This window comes from Scyliorhinus torazame, chromosome 7, assembly GCF_047496885.1.
Source record: "Scyliorhinus torazame isolate Kashiwa2021f chromosome 7, sScyTor2.1, whole genome shotgun sequence".
Taxonomy (NCBI): domain Eukaryota; kingdom Metazoa; phylum Chordata; class Chondrichthyes; order Carcharhiniformes; family Scyliorhinidae; genus Scyliorhinus; species Scyliorhinus torazame.
The window spans coordinates 9,894,622-9,911,400 of record NC_092713.1 but is presented as its reverse complement, the minus strand read 5'-3'; the positions used below and the strand labels follow the sequence as shown (position 1 = coordinate 9,911,400).

Here is a 16,779-nt window from a genome sequence, read left to right as displayed (position 1 = left end):
TGAAAACTCCATCGCGTTTCTCGACGGCGTCAACACGGCCTCAGGATCAGCAATTAGGGGCCAGCACGGCACTGGAGCGAACTACGCCGCTCCAGCTGCTGATCCCGGCTCGCCCATTGGTGGGCCCCAATCGCGGGCCAGGTCACAACTGAGGCCCCGGCCCCGGGTTCGGAACCCCCCCCCCCCCACCCAGGCCGCTCCCGGGCCCTTCCACACCGAGGCCCCGCCAGCTGAGAGCAGGTGTGAACGTTGCCGGCGGGACTCGGGTTTTTTACGAAGGCCGCTCGGCCCATCCCGGGCCAAGAATCGGCGGGGGGGGTGGGGCTGCGTAGAGCGGCCCCTGACCGGCACCACGCCAACCACGCCGGCATCAATGGCGCCGATTCTCCGCTCTGCGGTCGGGGCGGCTTGGCGCGATTCGCGGATTCGCGATTCCGGCCCGGCCCCGGGCTCTGAGAATCCCGCCCCGGATTTCTGGATTTCCTGCGTCCTTGTGACAACATCTGTATATGAAATATTTAACAGCCCTGAACTTGTCGGAAAGGTAACGGAAACTTTAGTGGCACCGAATGTTATTACTGTGTAAATAAATCCCACAACATGGGCGGCACGGTAGCATAGTGGTTAGCACTGTTGCTTCACAGTTCCAGAGTCCCAGGTTCGATTCCCGGCTTGGGTCACTGTCTGTGTGGAGTCTGCACATCCTCCCCGTGTCTGCGTGGGTTTCCTCCGGGTGCTCCGGTTTCCTCCCACAGTCCAAAGATGTGCAGGTTAGGTGGATTGGCCATGATAAATTACCCTTAGTGTCCAAAAATGTTAGGTGGGGTTACTGGGTTACCAGGTTAGGGTGAAGGCGTGGGCTTAAGTGGGGTGCTCTTTCCAAGGGCCGGTGAAGACTCGATGGGCCGAATGGCCTCCTTCTGCACTGTAAATTCTATGATTCTAACAGGAAGAGATGCTCAACGAATGGTAAATTCTGACTAACAACCAAAAGTATCCCATATTCTTTTTTCATCACCACATCTACCTGTCCTGCTACCATCAGGGACCTGAGGATATGTAACCAAAGTTCCTCTTTCCTGACATTTTGTTGTATCCTACCGTTTAGTGTGTTTTCCCTTGCTCTGTTCATCTTCCACAAATGTATTACCTCGTACTTCTCCTCACAATTGTAAATGTAAGCACATTCTTTGTATGTCTTCAACATATTGATCCACATCACAGGTCAAAATAAGGTGCTCTTAGTCTAGCACAGGGAGTTTAGATCTCGATGACTTGAGTATGCCTGTCCTGTGACTGATTGGGCAGCACGGTAGCACAGTGGTTAGCACTGTTGCTTCACAGCTCCAGGGTCCCAGGTTCGATTCCCAGCTTGGGGTCCCTGTCTGTGCGGAGTCTGCACGTTCTCCCCGTGACACGCCTACTTGTGACAATAAAGATTAGTATCACTGAGAAGGCCTTCAGCCCCCAATCCTGAGCCTGTGACCTCAGCTCAGGCACAAACACGGATGCCCCACAGTTTCCTCCAGGAGCTCCGGGCAAGGATGAGAAGGGAAAGCCTACCAGAGCCCTTGGCTGTGATCTGCGTCCAGTGATCAGTGTCAACAAAGAACCAGCCAGGGAGGCACGGTGGCGCAGTGGTTAGCGCTGCTTCCTCACGGCGGCAAGGACCCGGGTTCGATCCCTGCCCCGGGTCGCTGTCCGTGTGGAGTTTGCACATTCTCCCCGTGCCTGCGTAGGTCTCACCCCCACAACCCAGAGATGTGCAGGGTGGGTGGATTGGCCGCGCTAAATTGCCCCTTAATTGGAAAAGAAAACCAAGCCTAGCCATCAGGTGAAGATAGAACAATGTTCAGATGATGTTCATTGAACAATGTCCAATGTTCTGCATATCAAAATCATCTCCTAGTTCTCATTACCAAGGATCACACATGATTCACAGCGATTTGTGAACCTACAGTTCTTGGTACTCACTTATTGAAATACTCCTTTTAATTAATAATGAACATTTTGGAGATGAGAAAGCAATGGTTGTTGGGATGCCAATCCAATTGACCAATGAGGTGACATGTCTATTGGCTTTCCAATTTGTCATGTGGGCAGTGGGGCACCATGGGATGGACGTACAGGTGACTAATGGTGGGAGAGATGGGGTGGGGTGGGATGAGGTAGGGGTGGGGTGGGAGTGGGGTGGTTGGACGCAAGAGGTCACGTGCCGAAACCTCTGGGAATGAATGTTGCTGAATCAGAGTATGCCTGGAAGTGTGGCGATTGAGTGTGTGAGCACAGCGTGACGGCAACACCAGCTATCACAGAGTGTCCCCCATTCAGAGAGCCGTAACTTGAAACGAAAACTGAACATTAGAGCTTCGGGGTAAAATAATGTCAATGAAGCCAGGCCTGGGATGTGGTGGGTTAGTGTTTACGTACTGGATGAGTTCAAATCTCACATAGCAGCTGTGAAACTTTAATCCAGCTCCTTTTATACAGTGAATGGAACCCTCAAGAGTATTGAAAGTCAGAGAGATCTTGGTGTACAGGTCCACAGGTCACTGAAAGGGGCAACACAGGTGGAGAAGGTAGTCAAGAAGACATACGGCATGCTTGCCTTCATTGGCCGGGGCATTGAGAATAAGAATTGGCAAGTCATGTTGCAGCTGTATAGAACCTTAGTTAGGCCACACTTGGAGTATAGTGTTTAATTCTGGTCGTCACACTACCAGAAGGATGTGGAGGCTTTAGAGAGGGTGCAGAAGAGATTTACCAGAATGTTGCCTGGTATGGAGGGCATTAGCTATGAGGAGCGGTTGAATAAACTCGGTTTGTTCTCACTGGAACGACGGAGGTTGAGGGGCGACCTGATAGAGGTCTACAAAATTATGAGGGGCATAGACAGAATGGATAGTCAGAGGCTTTTTCCCAGGGTAGAGGGGTCAATTACTAGGGGGCATAGGTGTAAGGTGAGAGGGGCAAGGTTTAGAGTAGATGTACGAGGCAGGTTTTTTACGCAGAGGGTAGTGGGTGCCTGGAACTCGCTACCGGAGGAGGTAGTGGAAGCAGGGACGATAGGGACATTTAAGGGGCATCTTGACAAATATATGAATAGGATGGGAATAGAAGGATACGGACCCAGGAAGTGTAGAAGATTGTAGTTTAGTCGGGCAGTATGGTCGGCACGGGCTTGGAGGGCCGAAGGGCCTGTTCCTGTGCTGTACATTTCTTTGTTCTTTGTTCTTTTGAATGAATAAAAAAAAAAACAGATTCAGGCCAAAGAACCAGAGGGGAGATCAAGTTGCTGTGGTCTGGAAGGTGCTGCCCGACAGGCCAGTGGAAACAGATTCAATAATAACTTTCAAAAGGGAACTGGGTAAATACGGAGTTATGGAGACATGGACGAGACACCAATTGGATCGCTCTTTCGAAGAGGAAACGCAAAGGGCTGAATGGCCTCCTTCTGAGCTGTATAATTCAGTCAAACTATTTTTCTAGGTCCCCACTCAGGTTTAGCTGCTGTGTCTATTCAAAATGAGGGCATCCCGATGTAAGACAAATAATTACTTTACTCAGTGGCTCGAGTGGAACATAGAAAATAGGAGCAGGAGGAGGGCCATTCGGCCCTTCGAGCCTACCCCGCCATTCACTATGATCTCTGCTGATCATCCAACTCAGTAATCTGTTCCCGCTTTCCACCCATATTGAACCATAGAACCCGAGGCTGGAATCGAACCCGGGACCCTTTGATATTCTTTTATATCCATATCACTTAATTCTGTTCACCCACATGCCATAACGAACGTCTTCCTGACAACACGCTGTTTTGGCCTCAAATGCTTTCGATGGTAGTAAATTCCACAGGCTCACCACTCACCTTGGTCCGTATCCTGAAGATAGTAAATGATTCCGAGTGGTTTTTAAAATTAGAATTTCATGGAATTTACAGTGCAGAAGGAGGCCATTCAGCCCATCGAGTCTGCACCGGCTCTTGGAAAGAGCACCCCACTTAAGCCCACACTTCCAACCTATCCCCGTAACCCAGCAACCCCACCGAACCTTTTTTTGGACACTAAGGGCATTTTATCATGGCCAATCCACCTAACCCGCACATCTTTGGACTGTGGGAGCAAACCGGAGCACCCGGAGGAAACCCACGCAGACCCGGGGAGAACGTGCAGACTCCGCACGGACAGTGGCCCAAGCCGGGAATCGAACCCGGGACCCTGGAGCTGTGAAGCAACTGTGCTAACCACTGTGCTGCCCACTAACATTAGACATTTCTTCTTCATTTACCTTCACTATTTTTGCCCCAGTCCTCACCCAATCATTGTTTCCCTCTCTATTTCCCTTTCTGGATCTGATTTGATTCTAATTCATCTCGTTTTCTCACTGTCCTTTCTTTTTGTATCCTTAAATATAATTGGAGATAGTGGGCTGAATTCTCCGATTGTGCGGCTATGTCCGCAGGATCCGTCTGGCCTTACGACCAGAAAATCGGCAACGCCCCCGCACCGATGCTCCGCCCAGTGGGGGGGCTAGCTGCCGCGCCACATAAAGCCCCCAGCTTTACCTGCGGATACGGCCGCAGAATGGCCGGGTCCATGGCTGCGCATCGCGCACAGCGGCAGCCTGCGCCGGCCGCGCCGTACAACATGGTGCCGGGCGTGTGCGGACCCGGCCTCGCCACCCCCGGACCACCCCCACCTGTCCCCCCAGCCCCCGTCGAAGTCCCCCCCCCTACCAGTGGAACGCCTCTCCCCCCCCACCCCCGACTGTGGCGGCGCCGGGCACAGTCCACAGCCGCCAGGTGAAGCCCCTGGAATTTGTGAGGACACGTGTGCCACGCCGTTGGGGACTCGGTCTATCGGGGGCGGAGCGTCGAGGGAGTGCCTCAAGTGACGTCGAGGAGTGCGGCGTTTTCGAGGGGGTGCAGCACCGGAAACACGGCGTCGCCCCCGATTCCAGCGTGTAAATGGATTCTCCGGCCGATCGCCGAACGCAGTTTTGGCGAACACGATCGGAGAATCACGGCCAGGCTGTGGCTCCCAGCATTCACCGAGGTCCAGGTGCCCCTTTCCTCTCACTGCACCCGTCAACTCTCCTTCCAGCAGCTTACAGGGCAAAGCAAGGTGAGGGTAGAAATCTAACGAACTGAAGTCAAATTTGCCCCAACTCCACCATATTCTCGGCAAAGAGTCCAAAGCTAATCTACTGTCAAACCTTCAAACGTATCAGCACAACCATCGTACTGTATTCAGATTCTGCTTGGTTCCAGAGGTGCAAACAATATAAAACATGGTGAATGAAGCCTTCTGATATTTACTCGAAGCTGCACACAAAACAGTGAAGGTTTAACAGGACAAAGGCAATGGATCCATGAATTCTTGAGACACTGGAGCCAAAAGGTTTTGGATGGGTCTTTGTGGACAACGTGAATAACTGCTGTAAATGCTCAATATTTCCTTGTGTGGGTTGGGGGCCGTTGATCAAACGGGAGAGAGACGGGCTGGAGGAGGGACTGGGAATGTCAATAGAAATAAGACCTTACCTTGCATGTGGGTTTGTGTGAGTCCAGCAGCCACACATATCGTCAGCAAGAACAGGAGGGATCTCCTAGAGAGAAGTAAAGTTGAGTTTAGTTGATCTGAAAAAATTGCTTCGATTTGTGCAATCCTATGCAGCGTTAATTGCTTTTGATGTAGAATTTTACAATAGCAGACCATTCGGCCCATCAATTCCATGCTGGTGTTTTTGCTCCATGTGAATAAGCCTTTCTTCATTTCCTAACCCTAACAACGAAACATTCATGTACCAATACAGGACTTATTCATATGCATCCACACCACTCACGATAAACACTCCATATGAGATGCACATTCTCACCACTCTTCAGAACATTTTATTAAAGCAGATTTAATTTCATTCAATACAATTCCAAGTTGAGATAATGTGCCATGTGAGAGTACCTTTACGAAATGGGTGTTTATAAAAGTATCTGTAGTGGGTGTACCTTTAAGGAATGGGTGTTCATCAGTGATGTCAGAGTGTGGGTGGAGCTGGGCTGTCTGTCTGCTTTTACTTTCGCTTTAGGCTGTTTGCTGCAGGGTGTGTTTTAGTTTCGTTTTAGATTTGGAAAAGCTGCTGTCACAGCAAGATTTGTTTGAATCTCTGCAAGATTATGAATGTTGATTTGATGATTTCAAAGTGGTAATTGTTCTCAGTAGTGACTTTAAACCTGATGTCTTTCTGCAAAGAGGGTTCTTTTTGTCTTATGGATGTTGTAAGGAAAGATTAAGAGTTACTTGGAGAGTACTGTATTATTTGGGGGATTTATTGGTGTTGATAGTTGTTGAGATGTTTACTGTGGGTTTATAAAGTGTTAACTGGTTTCATAAATAAACATTGTTTTAATTTAAAAGTACTGTGGATCTCTGCTGTACCACACCTGCAGAGTAGGGCCGTGTGCTTCCCATAACCACAATCTAGTCCAAGTTGTGGGTCAGGTGAACTCCATGATACACTTTGGGGCTCTCTAAACCCTTGCCCATAACAAATGTTATAAATGATTGGATGCCGCGATGACATTCAGATTCAAAAACAGCTTCTTCCCCGCTGTTACCAGACTCCTAAATGACCCTTTTATGGACTGACCTCATTAACACTACACCGTGTATGCTTCACCCGATGCCGGTGTCTATGTATTTACAATGTGCACCTTGTGTTGCCCTATTTTGTATTTTCTTTTTCTTTTCTTGTATTTTCATGTACTAAATGATCTGTTTGAGCTGCTCGCAGAAAAATACTTTTCACTGTACCTCGGTACACGTGACAATAAACAAATCCAATTCCAAATTCACACTCATTCAAAGGACCTGCTGATAAAGCTGACTTGTTGATTAAAGGTCGCAAATCATTCATTCGGGTAATCGTTTGCTTTCTGATTGGCTGTTGGGAGATGACATGCTGCGAATTGGACCAGATGGAGCGGCAAAGGAAGTGGGCGGGATTGTCCGGACCCTCAGCCGCGCACCTTTCCGCAGGCGGCGGGAGTCTCTGCTCCCGACGGTCGTCAATGGGATTTCCCATTGCAGCCGACCCACACCACCGGGAAATCTGCGGGCGGGAATGCACTGCTGACAGGAAAAGAGAATCCCGATGGCCGGAGAATTCTAGCTGGGGCGGGATCCTGCGACCCCCCCGCCGGGTCGGAGAATCGCCGGGGGGGGGGGGGGCGGCGTGACTCCCGCCCCCGCCGGCTGCCGAACTCCCCGGCGCCGGGGATTTGGCGGGGGTGGGAATCGCGCCACGCCGGCCACTGGCAACGCCCCCCCACCCCCCCCGGCGATTCTCCGGCCCGCGATGGGCCGAGTGGCCGCCCGTGTTCGCCCGGTCCCGCCGGCGTATATTACAACAGGTATTTGCCGGCGGGATCTGGCTGCGCGAGTGGCCTCCGGGGTCCTCGGGGGCGCGGGGGATCTGGCCCCGGGGGGGGGGGGGGGGGGCACGGTGGCCTGGCCCGCGATCGGGGCCGACTCTATTGTTCCGTGTCGGCCGCTGTGGTCCTCCGCGATGGCCGACGCGGACTTGAACCCCCCCCCTGCGCATGCGCTGGGATGACGCCAGCACGCGCTGGAGCTCCCGCACAGGTGCCAACACCCGCCGGTCGGCGGAGGCCCTTCACCGCCGGTTGGCGTGTCACCAAGCCCCTTCCCCGCCGGCGAAACCGCTCCGGGGCCGGCCTAGCCCCTGAAGGTGCGGAGGATTCCGCACGTTCGGGGCGGCCCGACGCCGGAGTGGTTCACGCCGCTCCTCGGCACAGGGACCCCCCACTCCGCCGAGTAGGGGAGAATCCCGTCCCTGATCTCCGTGTTATAGGAAGAATATTGAGGCGCTGGATAGGATGCAAAAAAGATTGACATGGATGATTCCAGAACTGAGACATTAATTAGACCTGAAAGACTGAGACACATTTCACTAGAAAAAGGAAACGGGACAGGTGACCCGGCAGAGCCTTTGAAGCTATGAAAGGATTTAATAGCAGCGATGTGGAGTTCCATTGGTGAAGGAGACAATACACAAGGCCACCAATATAAGAGGGTCACTACAAAATCCATTCAGGATTTCAGGAGAAACACCTTTACCCAGAGAGTGGGGAGAATGTGGGACTCGCTCCCACAGGGAGTGGGGAGAATGTGGGACTCGCTCCCACAGGGAGTGGGGAGAATGTGGGACTCACTCCCACAGGGAGTGGGGAGAATGTGAGACTCGCTCCCACAGGGAGTGGGGAGAATGTGGGACTCGCTCCCACAGGGAGTGGGGAGAATGTGGAACTCGTTCCCACAGGGAGTGGGGAGAATGTGGGACTCGCTCCCACAGGGAGTGGGGAGAATGTGGGACTCGCTCCCACAGGGAATGGGGAGAATGTGGGACTCGCTCCCACAGGGAGGGGGGAGAATGTGGGACTCGCTCCCACAGGGAGTGGGGAGAATGTGGAACTCGTTCCCACAGGGAGTGGGGAGAATGTGGGACTCGCTCCCACAGGGAGTGTGGAGAGTGTGGGACTCGCTCCCACAGGGAGTGGGGAGAATGTGGGACTCGCTCCCACAGGGAGTGGGGAGAATGTGGGACTCGCTCCCACAGGGAGTGGGGAGAATGTGGAACTCGTTCCCACAGGGAGTGGGGAGAATGTGGGACTCGCTCCCACAGGGAGTGGGGAGAATGTGAGACTCGCTCCCACAGGGAGTGGGGAGAATGTGGGACTCACTCCCACAGGGAGTGGGGAGAACGTGGGACTCACTCCCACAGGGAGTGGGGAGAGTTTGGGACTCGCTCCCACAGGGAGTGGGGAGAGTGTGGAACCCTCTCCCACAGGGAGTGGGGAGAATGTGGGACTCGCTGCCACAGGGAGTGGGGAGAATGTGGAACTCGCTCCCACGGGGAGTGGTGAGAATGTGGAACTCGCTCCCACAGAGAGTGGGGAGAATGTGGGACTCGCTCCCACAGGGAGTGGGGAGAATGTTGGACTCGCTCCCACAGGGAGTGGGGAGAACGTGGGACTCGCTCCCACAGGGAGTGGGGAGAATGTGGGACTCGCTCCCACAGGGAGTGGGGAGAATGTGAGACTCGCTCCCACAGGGAGTGGGGAGAATGTGGAACTCACTCCCACAGGGAGTGGGGAGAATGTGGAACTCGCCCCTACAGGGAGTGGGGAGAATGTGGGACTCGCTCCCACGGGGAGTGGGGAGAATGTGGGACTCGCTCCCACGGGGAGTGGGGGGAATGTGGTACTCGCTCCCACAGGGAGTGGGGGGAATGTGGGACTCGCTCCCACGGGGAGTGGGGAGAATGTGGGACTCGCTCCCACGGGGAGTGGGGAGAATGTGGGACTCGCTCCCACAGGGAGTGGGGAGAATGTGGGACTCGCTCCCACGGGGAGTGGGGAGAATGTGGGACTTGCTCACACGGGGAGTGGGGAGAATGTGGAACTCACTCCCACAGGGAGTGGGGAGAATGTGGGACTCGCTCCCACAGGGAGTGGGGAGAATGTGGGACTCGCTCCCACGGGGAGGGGTGAGAATGTGGAACTCGCTCCCACAGGGAGTGGGGAGAATGTGGGACTCGCTCCCACGGGGAGTGGGGAGAATGTGGGACTCGCTCCCACAGGGAGTGGGGAGAATGTGGAACTCGCCCCTACAGGGAGTGGGGAGAATGTGGGACTCGCTCCCACAGGGAGTGGGGGGAATGTGGGACTCGCTCCCACGGGGAGTGGGGAGAATGTGGGACTCGCTCCCACGGGGAGTGGTGAGAATGTGGAACTCGCTTCCACAGGGAGTGGGGAGAAGTTGGGACTCGCTCCCGCAGGGAGTGGGGAGAATGTGGGACTCGCTCCCACGGGGAGTGGGGAGAATGTGGGACTCGCTCCCACGGGGAAAATGTGGAACTCGCTCCTATGTGGAGCGGTGAACAGTATGGAGACATTGAAAGGGAAGCTGGATAAATACTCCATGGAGAAAGGAATGTTAGGATTGGTTGATGGGGTGAGGTGAAGAGGGGTGGGAGGTGGCTCATGTGGGGTGTAAACGCCAGCATGGACCATTGGGTCAACTGGCCTGTCTGTTCTGTAAGTTCTGGGAAACACCATGTTATTCTCCCTAAAACCCTTCTGTAAGATTTCAACAGCAATATTGGGCGAAATTCTCCGGTATCGGCGCGATGTCCGCCGACTGGCACCCAAAACGGCACAAATCAGTCGGGCGTTGCGCCGCCCCAAAGGTGCGGAATGCTCCGCATCTTTGGGGGCTGAGCCTCAACTTTAAGGGCTAGGCCGGCGCTGGACGAATTTCCGCCCCGCCAGCTGGCGGAAAAGGCCTTTGGTGCCCCGCCAGCTGGCGCGGAAATGACATTTCCGGGCGGTGCATGCGCGGGAGCGTTAGCGGCCGCTCACGGCATCCCCGCGCATGCGCAGTGGAGGGAGTCTCTTCCACCTCCGCCATGGTGGAGACCGTGGCGAAGGCGGAAGGGAAAGAGTGCCCGCACGGCACAGGCCCGCCCGCGGATCGGTGGGCCCCGATCGCGGGCCAGGCCACCGTGGGGGCACCCCCCGGGGCCAGATCGCCCCGCACCCCCCCCAGGACCCCGGAGCCCGCCCGCGCCGCCTTGTCCCGCCGGTAAGGTAGGTGGTTCAATCCACGCCGGCGGGACAGGCATCCTAGCAGCGGGACTTCGGCCCATCCGAGCCGGAGAATCGCGGGGCGGGGGGGTGGGGGCCGCCAACCAGCGCGGCGCGAGTCCCGCCCCCGCCGAATATCCGGTGCCGGAGAATTCGGCAACCGGTGGGGGCAGGATTCACGCCAGCCCCCGGCGATTCTCCGACCCGGCGGGGGCTCGGAGAACCTCGCCCATCATCTGCCACGCGTGAGACATGTTTTGCTCTTGCCAATATGTGTTTGGGATTTCCCTGGACAAACGACAGCTCTTCAACAGGCTACAAAATGCAACGCCTTCATTTGCAAGATCTGACAACGTGATGCTGGCTTTAAAATTCACTTGCAATTTACTGTGAGGACATTGTGGGATAAGTCAAAGATAAGCAGAATCTGCCAACCCAGGAACTATTATCTCGCAGTATTTCTCAAAGAAGAACAATTATTCAATTGCATATTTAACACAAAATTGCTTCGGGGTTTAACGTGTAAATATTTTGACTTGCTGAAGTTTGAAACGTCTGTACTTAGACTCTCTTGAAAAATAATAAAATATTGCATTGTAGTTTTTTTAAGGCCCAGATATCACGGGCGGGATTCTCCACCCCCACGCCGAAGTGGCCGCGCCGTCGTGAACGCCGTCGAGGTTCACGACGGCGTGGAACGGCCCCGGTCCCGACCGATTCAGGCCCTGACAACGGGCCAGGATCGGGGCCGCGTCATCTACCCGCGCCAGGCCTTGTCGCCCGCGTAAATGCGGCGCGCATAGATGACGTGGCCGACGCCGCATAACGGGCGTCATCCGCGCATGCGTGGTTGCCGTCCTCTCTAAATCCGCCCCGCAAGAAGATGGGGGACGGATCTTGCGGGGCCGCGGAAGGAAGGAGGTCCTCCTTCAGAGAGGACGGCCCGACGATCGGTGGGCACCGATCGCGGTCCACTCCACATTTAAGGTGCACCCCGGTGCAGGATGCCCCCTCGCCCCCCCCCCCCCCCCCCCGCGCAGGACGCTCCCCCAGCGTTCATGCACCACCCACGACGGCAGCGACCAGGTGTGGACGGCGCCGGGGGGAACCCGCCGTTTTGGCCTGGCCGCTCGGCCCATCCGGGCCTGAGAATAGCGGGGCTGCCGGAGAATCGCCATTTTGGGTATCCCCGGCGATTCTCCGGCCTGCGGCCCACGAAACTCGACCGGGCCGTTCCCGCTGCTTCTGAGAATCGCGGGAGGGCGTCGGACCAGCGTCCCCGGAGATTTTGGCGACCCAGGCAATTCTCCCAACCGGCGTGGGAGTGGAGAATCGCGGCCCGCAGATCTGGGGCGAAATTCTCCGGAAACGGCACGATGTCCGCCGACTGGCGCCCAAAACAACGCAAATCAGTCGGGCATCGCGCCGCCCCAAAGGCGCGGAATGTTTGGGGCCGAGCCCCAACATTGAGGAGCTAGGCCGACGCCGGACGAATTTCCGCCCCGCCAGCTGGCGGAAACGGCCTTTGTTGCCCCGCCAGCTGGCGCGGAAATGACATCTCCGGGCGGCGCATGCGCGGGAGCGTCAGCGGCAGCTCACGGCATTCCCGCGCATGCGCAGTGCAGGGGGTCTCTCCCGCCTCCGCCATGGTGGAGACCGTGGCGAAGGCAGAAGGGAAAGCGTGCCCCCACGGCACAGGCCCGCCCGCGGATCGGTGGGCCCCGATCGCGAGCCAGGCCACTGTGGGGGCACCCCCCGGGGCCAGATCGCCCCCAGGACCCCGGAGCCCGCCCGCGCCGCCTTGTCCCGCCGGTAAGGTAGGTGGTTTAATTTACGCCGGCGGGACAGGCATTTTAGCAGCGGGACTTCGGCCCATCCGGGCCGGAGAATCGCAGGGGGGGGGGCCCGCCAACCGGCGCGGCGCGATTCCCGCCCCCGCCAAATATCCGGTGCCGGAGAATTCGGCAACCGGCGGGGGCGGGGTTCACGCCAGACCCCGCCGATTCTCCGACCCGGCGGGGGGTCGGAGAATCTCGCCCCTGGTTTGAATGTGCAACTGTAAGTGAATTGGTTACTGTCCAGCAAACCTCCCTGGCTCTGTAAATATACTTTTACAACTGTAGAGTCACATTCCTTCAGATTTTAATTGTCATTGGACATCTAAAAAAATTAAACATGATACTTAAAAAGCTTTCATTTATCTACTTTGTCTCACTCATGTAATCCCATCTTTCTTTCCTTCGTTTTTTCCCACATTATGTCGTTAGATTTATGTTGAATTAAATATCTGAACTCATGCTTCCTGGTTTAGACTCTGCGTGTCTCAGTGAGAATTCTTCAATACGATTGGTTGAGGAGGCATGCTGTTGTCATGAGACATGCTGTTGCCCTGGCCACACACACCATAGGGCTTTCCAAGTTTAAAAGGCTTTCTAAGCACCATAAGCCGCCACTCAAGAGGCCCATGAAAAGTATGTAAGCAACTATTCGTGGGCAGCACGGTAGCACAGTGGTTAGCACTGTGGTTTCACAGCGCCAGGGTCTCAGGTCCGATTCCCCGCTGGGTCACTGTCTGCGCGGAGTCTGCACATCCTCCCCGTGTGTGCGTGGGTTTCCTCCGGGTGCTCCCGTTTCCTCCCACAGTCCAAAGACGTGCAGGTTAGGTGGATTGGTCACGATAAATTGCCCTTAGTGTCCAAAAAGGTTAGATGGGGCTATTGGGTTATGGGGATAGGGTGGAAGTGAGGGCTTAAGTGGGTCGGTGCAGACTCGAAGGGCCGAATGGCCTCCTTCTGCACTGTACGTTCTGTAAGTACAATGAAGAGCAAACTACAAGGGCGGAATTTTATTATTTTTTTAAAATCGTGCAGCCTGACGACTGCACTGCTGGCCTTCCCCCCCATATTATTTGGGCAAATGATTAAAAATGACTCAAGGAGGCAGGGCCCCAGACATCATGCTGGCCGGACGGAGTCTGAGTCTCAGTTTTCGTGAACCCGGCTGTGTCCAGTGCCGCTGCAGTCAGGCGGGAGCCGTGCTGTTGGCCGCGTGGGGGGGGGGGTGGTTTGGCGAGGGCTGGGGGGACTGGTGGGGGATGGCCCGGGGGTGGCGAGGGTGTGTCCGGGGGGGGGGCACTATCTGGCAGGTCAGGTACGCGCACAGGCGGTGCCATGTTGTACGGCGTGGCCGCTGCAGCTCGTTGCCGTGTGCATGCGCGGACACAGACCCGGCCATTTATATCGGGGAGTCCATGCGTTTTACGTGACATGGCTGCTCGCCCCTCACCGGTCGGAGGATCGGTTCTGGGGCCTCGCCGACTTTTTCGTTGGAAAACCAGGCACTTCCTCTGACATGGCCTCAAGATCAGAGAATCCAGCCCCATATGTTCTCCCGCTGGAGTTGAATCGCTCCTGGTCTGGGTGCTGGGAGCAGAACCCAGGAGCAATTCGTTGTCCCTTTCCATACATAGTTATGCGAGGAGAGGACCTCCTGGGATTCCGGCTGCCATTTTGAGCGAGGGCCCGACAGCAACGTCCACTAGCTGGCCCCTAACTCCCACATCGTAAATTGTGTTTCCCCCTCCGCCACTGACAAGTCGGGGCATTCTCCACCACCCCCGCCACAGCACATACACATGGGGGCTACCCGACTCACCCCCCCCCCCCCCCCCGCACTGACCTCCCCACGAGACACCCCATCAGAGAGCCCACCATCAGACCCCCATATCAGAACCCCCATAAGAACCCCCAAATCAGAGACCCCCCTATCAGAGTCTCCCATATCAGAGATGCCCATGCCAGAGACCTCCCATTATCAGAGATCACCCCCCATTTCAGAGACCACCCAGAGACTGCCTGAAGCATGTTCCTTCACCAGAAGTGCAGCAAACAGTTACTTCATTGAAAGTCAAAGTACATCACAAGGCTTTAACCCCCCTCAGACCCTTTGATCTGCGAAGCTTCCATTCACTTTCAAAGAGAAATAGCTTTTAGTAGGCTGTAATTGACAGAGTAACAGCATCCAGATAACCAGGTGTCTGGATTTTTATTTAATCTCCCCCCCCTTACGCTTGAATGCATCTCAAGTGGCCTGCTCTGAAGCTAACCACAGTGCTTATGAGCATCGAGGATATAAGTACTTTCACGTCCTCTTTTTGCAGCAGAAAGCACTTAACTGTTTTTGATGGGGTGATGACCTGCCAACCATTGCTAGATATTTTTAAACATTGTCCTTAGGTTCGCAGCAGGGTACTTGAGATGCATTCATGCGTGAAGGGAATGGGAATGTCTGATGCGGGTTCTGATGGGGGGGGGCTGGGCTGGGCAGGAGTTGCATTGTGCGTAAGGGAGGGGCCCTCCATTGGATTTTGGGGGCACCAAAGCTAAATATGCACCCCCTTGACCCACCGCGTCAGGGCCACGCTGGAAAAACCTTGCAGCAATCCATGGCCACGTGAGTCCCAAACAATAGGGTCGAAGCATCGCGGGGGCCTGGAGAATCGGTCTTCCAGCCGATTAATCGGATGCAAATGGGTTCAAATTACTCATTTTCATCCTTCCGCTGGTGAGGGACCGGAGCATCGGGATGCGTGCCGGTGCTATTTCTTGTCCGACTGGCGATTGTCCGCGATCTCCGCTCCCGCGGTGGGCAGCAGATATTCTGCACACGGCACTCCAGCTGTGGGCTCACCAATGCCCGACATAATTATATTGAGGCTCCCTCCTGTTATTCCCCAATCTGTTTGGTCAGAAAAGATAACATAATATATCTTGCTAATCGCATGGAAGGCTTTCCTAATAGCTCACATTATTTGAGGCAATTTTGTGGAAGGTATTTTGTGAGCTTGACACTGACGCAATTGCTTTCCAGATTGAAGACAACATGCTGGAAAATGTATCCATTCTAATCATTTTCAGAGGGAGGGGACGAGGCCTCGAATCGTAAATCTAGTGCCTTCGAAATCTGTCTCAATCTGGCTCGAGCGCTCTCTGCTCGTGAACCTGTGTTTCCTAAAGCATCAGAGGCCCAAACCTTTCATTGAGTTACACAGAGAGAGAGAGATGGATACACAGATAGTCAGAGATCGAGGGTGGAATTCACCCACCTGCTGGTAGACCGCTGCGGCAGTCAAAACGTCAGAAGCTCACCAGCGTCTATTTGCATTCATTTGCATCTCATGAATGCTCATTAACACAGCTGCCCGCCGGTATCCCATCAGGCCGTCCAAATTTGCGCCACAGCAGCGTGAAATTAGCTGGGTCTAAGGCCCGTTTGTTCAAGAATGATGTGGGCAGGCGGCCCTCAGTTTGCAGCAGACTTCGAGGTGAGTGCAACAAGGCCTGTCTGCCACGGTGCCGCGCTGCTCCTGGTGCGTTGCTGACTACTCTGCCGGGGCAGACCAGTTCCGGCCTCCATCGCCGCACTGGTCTTAATGGGTCAATGGTCACACCACATTGTTGAATGGAAGGGGGTGCTAGAAGACTCCGGCTTCTGGGAAGTCGCACACTTGATGGACCGAATAGCCTCCTTCTGCACTGTAGGGATTCCATGGGCTGGCAGGCGGTGGGTTCGGGGGGGGGGGGGTTGAATCGAGGAGGGGGCCACTTCCTGAGGCTGCTGGCCTTTTCCCTCTGGGCTGCCAACATCCTGCACAGTCTAGGGAAGGCAGGTGGGCCGGAAAGGGTGACACGAGTGCCCAGGACCGGTGTTCAAATATGGCAGCGGGACGTTCAAACCCACCAGCTGGCGCCGAGCGGGCGGGCGGGAGAATCAGCTGCCAGGCGATTCGGGGAGGGGAACCCCCCCTCTGAATAATTAATGAGGTTCCAGGTGCGGAATCTGGCGTGGGATCTTGTCATTCTCGCTGGCAGGAAAGGAGCTACTAAAGCCACCAATCCCCACACGCAGTGTCAAAAATGGAGAATTCAATAATTTAAACTTCATTAGTGTCACAAGTAGGCTGACATTAACACTGCAAAGAAGTTACTGTGAAAATCCCCTCGTCGCCACATTCCGGCGCTTGTTCGGATACATAGAGGGAGAATTCAGAAAGTCCAATTCACCTAACAAGCATGTCTTCATACAGTACAGAAGGCCATTCATCCCATCATGTTTGT

At 55.0% G+C, this 16,779-nt stretch overlaps 1 protein-coding gene across 1 annotated transcript in view; it reads right to left on the bottom strand.

Moving 5' to 3' along the window:
- The window catches only part of LOC140426022 (collagen alpha-1(XXIV) chain-like), a 158,002-nt gene that overhangs the window by 54,654 nt on the left and 86,569 nt on the right, over nt 1-16,779 (bottom strand). The window contains exon 2 of the mRNA XM_072510302.1: nt 5,543-5,607. Within this exon, the coding sequence (XP_072366403.1) occupies nt 5,543-5,607 (65 nt within the window). The remainder of the gene's footprint in view (nt 1-5,542; nt 5,608-16,779) is intronic.